At 43.0% G+C, this 7,473-nt stretch overlaps 1 protein-coding gene across 1 annotated transcript in view; it reads right to left on the reverse strand.

Moving 5' to 3' along the window:
* LOC104278384 (receptor-type tyrosine-protein phosphatase epsilon) overlaps positions 1-7,473 on the reverse strand; it is a gene marked incomplete at its 5' end in the record, with an annotated part of 21,265 nt that overhangs the window by 5,662 nt on the left and 8,130 nt on the right. The window contains 6 exons of the mRNA XM_009875335.1: positions 1,834-1,959; positions 2,542-2,676; positions 3,366-3,442; positions 4,235-4,328; positions 6,034-6,183; positions 6,768-6,903. Coding sequence (XP_009873637.1) covers positions 1,834-1,959; positions 2,542-2,676; positions 3,366-3,442; positions 4,235-4,328; positions 6,034-6,183; positions 6,768-6,903 — 718 coding nt within the window. The remainder of the gene's footprint in view (positions 1-1,833; positions 1,960-2,541; positions 2,677-3,365; positions 3,443-4,234; positions 4,329-6,033; positions 6,184-6,767; positions 6,904-7,473) is intronic.

The raw sequence follows: 7,473 nt of genomic DNA on the forward strand, positions 1-7,473 counted from the left end.
TGTTCTATCACTGGGCACCACTGAGAAGAGATTGTCCCCTTCCCCTTGACTCCCACTCCTCAGATATTTCTCTACATCAATAAGGTCCCCTCTCAGCCGTCTCCTTTCCAGGCTGAACAGCCCCAGGTCTCTCAGTCTCTCTTCCCAGCAGAGATGTTCAGTCCCTTGATCCCCCTCGTAGCTCTCCCTTGGACTCTCTCCAGTAGGTCCCTGTCTCTCTGGAACTGGGGAGCCCAAACAACCCAACTTGGGAACCGCCCTCGTCTTCACACAACTCTCCCTGCTGCTTTGAGACTCGACCATTATTTGCCTCGTGTTTATGCTTGCTGGTTAAAGGCTCACTAAAAGTTCAAGTAGGTGTTAATACACAGAGGCTCTTCACCTACCCTGAAATTTTTGCTTGCTGCCTCCCATGACTGCACTGTGATGCAACATGAGTATTCTGACAATTTCACTAGACATCATCAACACTTGCAAGCCCCGGGGAGCTGGAAACACGGTCTCCACCGATGCTACGTGCTTTCAACGTGTCCACCACAGGAGGCATTTGGTGAACCAGTTTGCTGGGAATTCTCAGGAATACTGTAAGCCTGGAAGGTTTCACCATGACCAGGAAAAAGGCTTGGTCAGTTCTGCTTCCTCCCAGCTCTGCAGGAGATCTTTTAACTTAATATTGTTTCTACTGTCATTGGTATAGTCTAGCTGGACTCAGGTACAACAGAAGTTTACCCAGATTTCTTAGATTTTTGTAGCAGCAAACGCTTCTAATGCTCCTGGGCTGTAGTGTAGAAGTATTGCTGCTTGGATATTATCTAAAAAGCTGTGATTTGGGTTTTTTTAATACTTTTGAACGTGACATAAGTCAACACATTGCCAAGGCCTCTCTGCTTTGTGAAGCACAGTGTGTACTCACGTCTAATCCACCATACTCCTTCATAAGGAAATACAGAGTATTTGGAATTTAAAGTCATTTTGCTTGCATTTGCCTGGATTATATGCAGCGCAGTAAGTCTTTGAATGAAAAATATTCCCAACTGCAAGTAATTTTTTTCCCCCTTTTCTTTTTTTTCCCCCCAAACAAAAGCAATGCAAGTCAGATCCTAAAGAAATTATGCAGGGAGTGAGGAGGTGCATGCCCAAAAGTTCAAAAATAGCTTTGAGCAGATCACAGCACAAGAAGGATCTGGACGTGCTGGAGCTTGTCCAGAGAAGGGCCACGAGGATGCTCAGAGGGCTGGAGCAGCTCTCCTGCCCAGAGAGGGGGTGGCAGCCCCATCCCTGGGAGTTTTTCAGGCCAGGCTGGATGGGGCTCTGGGCAGCCTGATCTAGTGGGGGATGGCCCTGCCCATGGCGAGGGGGTTGGAACTGGATGATCTTTGAGGTCCCTTCCACCCCGACAATTCTATGATTCTATCACGCCTGTAGCAGAGAAATATAAAGGAAAAGCTGGTAGGCAGAGGCAAGTGCCTGTGCTGCAAAATGCTTCATAGAATTAAAAATCTTGAAACAAGATTTATTTCAGAAAGAAATGCAGGAGATGGTAGAAAACACAAGAATAACAGCAATAACAAAGTACTAAAAATAAAAGCTAAACTCACACCCTGCCATGATCAAGGACATGTTCTTACTGACCAGAATTTTCGTGGGGCTTTAGGCAAACACGTTTCACATAAGCTCCCTCCTGAGTGACACAACGTCGGACGATGATTGACCGCATTTATCTTTAAATAGCAATCGCAGCATTTAAATTACATTATCATATTTGCAAATGCCTTCAAATGCAAACAAAAAAACCACCAAACCAAAATATCTCTTTTAATTGAAAAGCGTTACCTGATTGTATGTAACTACGAAGTCCCTTACACTTATGGCATCTAACAAACTGTCGTTCTTTATTTCTACCGTTATCTCTCCGTGAGTTACAGAGCCCTCTGATGGCCAGTACTGGCAGCATTTTTCCTGCAAAATTGAGAGAGAATTGTAAATGTTCCTGGATTTTTTTTCCCCAGTTATCTACATTGTCATGAATCTGTGATCTAGGATATGACATGCAGCATAATAAACGTGTTCTGAGCACGCTGTGATGAAAAGGCTAATAACCTGGAATACAGTAATAAAATACAAACCACTAAGATGAGAAGGGTTTAGCAGCTGTAGATGGCAAATATTGCTTTAGAATAGATTAGAATAATACAAGGAACTCTCTTCATTAATTAATGATGTGCTAAGAGAGGTTCAAAATAAGCCACTGGAGCTTATACTGGCAGAACAGGGAGGGAAGTTTTCACAAAAGCTTTGTTCAGCTCTTCCCAAGTCTCTATTCCATGTCAGGCATCCCTATAAATTCGCTGCTTTCAACACAATAGTTTTCCCTAATTTGCTGGGTTTCCTGACAATTCAACCAAAAGCAGCAACACTGGCCTGACACTGAATTGTGAAGCAAGCGCTCATCTTAGGAAAAAAAAAACACAACCAAACAAAAAACCCTGTATCGTTAGAACGTGCAGGCGATGAATAGTTTGATGTAGTATTGAAGCAAACCTGCTCCCTCTCCTGAACTTCGGTGAGCATCACGATGGTGTGGCACTTCCACTCCCACACCATCCGCCAGAAATCCTCCACCGTGTGCGGGAGCGGTCCCTGGGTGGCGATGAAATAATCCTTCTGGCGATAGCCCTGCGGACGGAGACAAGCCCGAGTTGTATTTCTGCACAGCGATGGGCAACTGAAAACATTTCACAATGAGATCCTATCAACCACGGCAATTAGCTTTACTAAAGAATTAAGTTTTCGAGCTACAACAGTTCTCTTTACACGCTGATAGCTGCACTGTCCACAATCCTCAATCGCTAATGAGGTTTTACTGCTGAAAGATATTAATTAATTCTCATATTTAAATAAAAACAAGACACAGTGGAAGGTGTTGCCCAGGTTCCTACAGGAAGCTGGGAAGAAAGGTAGGAATTAATGCAGGTCTACCTATTCATTGCAACAGCCTTTCCCCGTGTGAAATACAGATTTTTCCTCTTCCTTTCCTCAGAAAAGCAGGTATTTACACTCATTTACTTGAATACAGGTAATGGAACTTCTGGATGTTTGTTTCACTGCCTGTTTGTTAGAATTAAGTAAAAGGCTCCTTTTATAAATCCAATAAGAAGAAGAATGCTTAAACTACACAACCACCTAAACTGAAACGCAAAACACCAGGTAAGAAATGGATCTGGAAACTCTCCTAAGGCAAACCCAAGCAAAAAAGCTGATGTTCTTCATGAGCCACGTCGATTGTGCCCCTTTAAAAAAGAATTATCAGCAACAGCAAAATATCTGCCTCGCAATTTAACGACATGAAAAGTTTTTATACATACGTCTATGAAGGAAGCATTGATGTAGTCTGTATATTCTTGGCCTCTTTTCATCGACAGAATCACTCTATTAAAATCATCTGGGGAAAAAAAAATAAAATAAAAATAAAAATAAAAAAATCTAGTCTCACTTTTGCTAAGTGTACGTTGACTGCTCCACCACGGCATTTGTGAATGAACAAAATCTTCTATTTGAAAGCCAAAGAGCGTCTCAAAGATCTTATCCAGGATTCAGTAACTCCGGGGAGGAGGACACTGGTTTTGCAGCTGTTGTTTTCCCCTTCACCCAGGATATGGCCAGCGAGGTCTGAAACTTTCACTTTTGGTGCAGACACTACAGTGCTGCTCCAGACTGGGCAAGGAAAAAGACGTCGGGTTCAAAAGGTGAAACCGCTCAAGTATTTAATTGAGCCTTGAGAAATCCTCAATTGTAATTTTCCACTGATCAGTTAAATAAAAAGACACTTGATAAGGGCATTACACTTAACAGGCACAGGATAGTGCTGTTCGTGTCCGTAAGTTCTAGAAAGTTCAAAGCAGAGAGGACAACAAAAGCAAGGGGACAGCTAATGCAAACACCTCCAAAAATATATTCGAGCTAAAACCAAAGCAAAACCAGTAACTACCACTCTGGACAGTACAACTGGTTTTTTAAGCATTTCAGTCTCACAAGCAGGTAAATTTAAACTCTTTCTCTTTAAGACATACGCAGTAATTATTGGCAGAACTCCAGTTTCCAAACGCAATCTCTGCTCTGGAGTTACGGCGGCAGAGCTGCAGCCCGACACGAGCTGTGTCAGCACAGAGAGACCCCGCAGGACACCCGGGGAGTTCTAGCACCTCTTTCTCTCTGTAAAAAGCCAATCTCTTACATGGGATAATCTGGATGACTCGGGCTTTCTTCATGTTTGCTGGAAGGTTGCCAGTTCTCATGTTCTCTTTCATTATTCGGACGTTCGTTAACTTCTGTAAATAAAACACACAAACGAGGATGAGGAGGCGCCGGATCGGCGCCCGCTTGGTTCTCACTCACCGGATCCCGGACTCGGAAGGTTTGGGTACAGAGCAACAAAGTGAGACTCACAAAAGCCTCTTCCTCGTCCCCTCTATAAAAAATGAATAGCGAATAAAAACCGTGCAATTTTTTTTTCATGCTGACAACTACTTCAGGATCTGAACACGCTCCCAAAGCACATCAATACAGTTTAGGGGCTGTAAAATGACAGTAGATTTTACCCTTTTAGATCTGTTTTCTTGCTTTAAGCCACTTTTGGAGTGTGGTTTTCAGAGCAGAGAGACCTCTGAAAAGGTCTAAATTTCTTAAAGCTGACATTCGGAAATTTAATTCCATAAAATTAGTCACTTTTGCTATCTTTGGTTTTAAAATACACCTTTTGCTTGTGAAGGGACCAATGTTCCCTACTCTATCTGTGCTGACAGCTTTCCCAGGACACCAAAGACAAACTCTGCTCTTGCTCCATTTTTTTTTTAAATGTTATAAACTATACACCTGCAAGGTTACACAACAGGCTACACCTGCTGGGGTGGGACCTCCCACAAAACGATCCTAGTCACACAGTTGCATTTCAGCAACTATCTAATAAAAAATCGATTCAAGTGAAAATTATTTTAATTTTCCAACTGCAAGCGGATTTTCATGCATGGATTTGCCAGGTACTGAGTTTCAGGAGCAGATGCCAATCCCGGTAAAATCTCTAGTACCAGCAGCAAATTATGAAAAAGAAACCCCTCCCTTATGAAAAAACACTTTTCAGCTGCTCTCTGCACCTTAATGCAGTCTTGCTGGCACACTGCTCAAACTTAGGAATTCTGGAAAAAGTAGAATACTCGATGTTTTCGTTTTCTTCCATCCCTAAGACAGATTAATACTTTCGATTTTTGAGCTTGTTGCTATATTGTCAGACTGATTTTTATGCCTTCTTTTATTTTCCCAGCTCCCAATTTCTGATTAAATTCATCCTTTCAAAGAAAGATGGAAGCCCAGTTAACACCTGCAGCATCATTTAATGCTTTAGGCGTATTTATAGAATAAATACTTCAGCACAGCCAAAGCACAGAAAAGGTCTAACTACTTCCTCAGGAAAATAAAGTCTATTTTAAGCAACGATCACAAACAGCCAGTGTGGTTGCTTTCTGCATTTGAGGCTTCTTCACTAAATAGATGTGTTCAGTTTTGGTTTTTTCTTTTATTTCCTGACAGGTTTGGTTATTCAAGCATATGATCCATAAACTCTGCAGTTCTCTCTGCCGTCAGCCACCTCTGAGTTAACAATCTCGTCGAGATGCAAATTAAGTGCAAGTAACCCAAGTCCCTCTTCCAGCATTATCAGATCTGGCAAGCTAGTACCAGCCGGAGAGAATAATTCCGCTTTTTTTTTTCTTCTTTTATAAACAAACAGAAAGTATATAGGAAAAGGCCCGTAAAGTGACGTAGCTTTGAATGAGCTCTTGCAGAACAGGATGTGAAGCCACGTCCCATTCACCAACTCCGCATGACCCATTCATGGCCAGCACAAAACACAACAAGTTGTTCCGTTTCGATGGACCTTTCCTTTCGAGGTCACACGCTTCCTGCTTTTGAAGTATCTTTTTTTTTTGGCTTAAATGCTTCCACACTTAGACATCCTACGGTAAAGAGCTTTCACATTACCTTAAATTCTTCTTCTAGCCCTATTTTGACAAGGTTTGGCGCCGCGTTTTGTGACGTTTGTAGATGTTTTTCTAAGGATGACACATCTAGCTCTGTGTCACCGTAGAGGTAGTACTCAAGTAAGGCTTGATAGATGAAGGAGTATTGCATCTGGAACCAACAAAAACCAAAAACCAGCCACGTAAGCACACTGCAAAGTGAGGAAGTGAAACTACCACGTCATAGAATCATAAAATCACAGAATCATAGAATGGCCAAGGCTGGAAGGGACCTTAGAGATCATCTAATCCAACCTCCCTGCCAACTAGCCCAGGTTACTCAAGGCCTCATCCAACCTGGCCTTGAACATCTCCAGGGAGAGGGCAGCCACAGCCTCTCTGGATAATTTATTCCAGAGTCTTGCCACCCTCGGACTGAAGAATTTCACCTCTCCCGGTCGGCCCGCCGCCTATTAATCATCAAAATATACCTTAAGCAAAACCTGAATCTTACTGCTACATCGCTCACATTCCCTAAAATTCGTGTTCATGGGGAAATCTGGACATGACACTTAATGTCTCTCCCGGTGTGCCCCTACCATCTCCCCCAGCCCCATCCTTCCGCTGGGCTTTGGTCATTTGCCAGGTGTGCAACAGAATGGGACGCACTGGGATGCACAACAGCATGGAAATACGGCAGCTTACTCTCCCCCAACCACGAAAATCTGCAATTTCAGCTGTTTCAAGTCCACTTACGTCTGTCTGGACCATCTGCGGGCGCTGATTACGGATTCTGGAAACAAACTCAAAGACGTCGACCTTCTGCTCCGCGTGCATCATGTCTATTATGGCATCTATAACGATAAACGTGCCTGTGCGCCCCACGCCAGCGCTTCAAAAGGAAACAACAACAAACACACAAAGATCTCCATGGAATCACCAAGTCTGCGGGAATTGCCCCAGCAACGACACAGGTAGAATTTATGCTGTTGCTATCGGATTCAAACACACTGGGGCAAAAAAACACACCCAAAATTTCACTTTTTTTTTTTTTAGCAATGACAGCAATAAAAAAGGGGTCTGAGTTTTTAACATAAAATCTCGCCTTTTAGCAGCTCTGAAATGAGAACATCAAAATGTTGTTAGGAAAGAACTTCGGGAAAAAGTTCTGCTTGACCACGTATAATAATTCAGTCTAAGATTAATTTATTTTTCTCAGTTTTTGTTTTGTTCTGCATAGCGCTAATTAGCTACCAGCTACTCGTTACAAGTTCTACACTTCCTGCCATCCCAAATTACTTTTTTTTTTATTATATATCCCTCAACAGCCGCGAGAGGGAGCACGGCCATCACAAATGACACCGGGTCGGGCGAATTTCAGCTCTTCCTCCCAGAGGAAGAGGGCATGGCATCCTGTGCTCGGCAGCCAGAGCTCCCCTTTGACCTCCTGTGGCTCCCTCTG

The sequence above is a fragment of the Apaloderma vittatum genome, unplaced genomic scaffold (genome assembly GCF_000703405.1).
Source record: "Apaloderma vittatum isolate BGI_N311 unplaced genomic scaffold, ASM70340v1 scaffold30028, whole genome shotgun sequence".
In the NCBI taxonomy this organism is placed as follows: Eukaryota; Metazoa; Chordata; class Aves; order Trogoniformes; family Trogonidae; genus Apaloderma; species Apaloderma vittatum.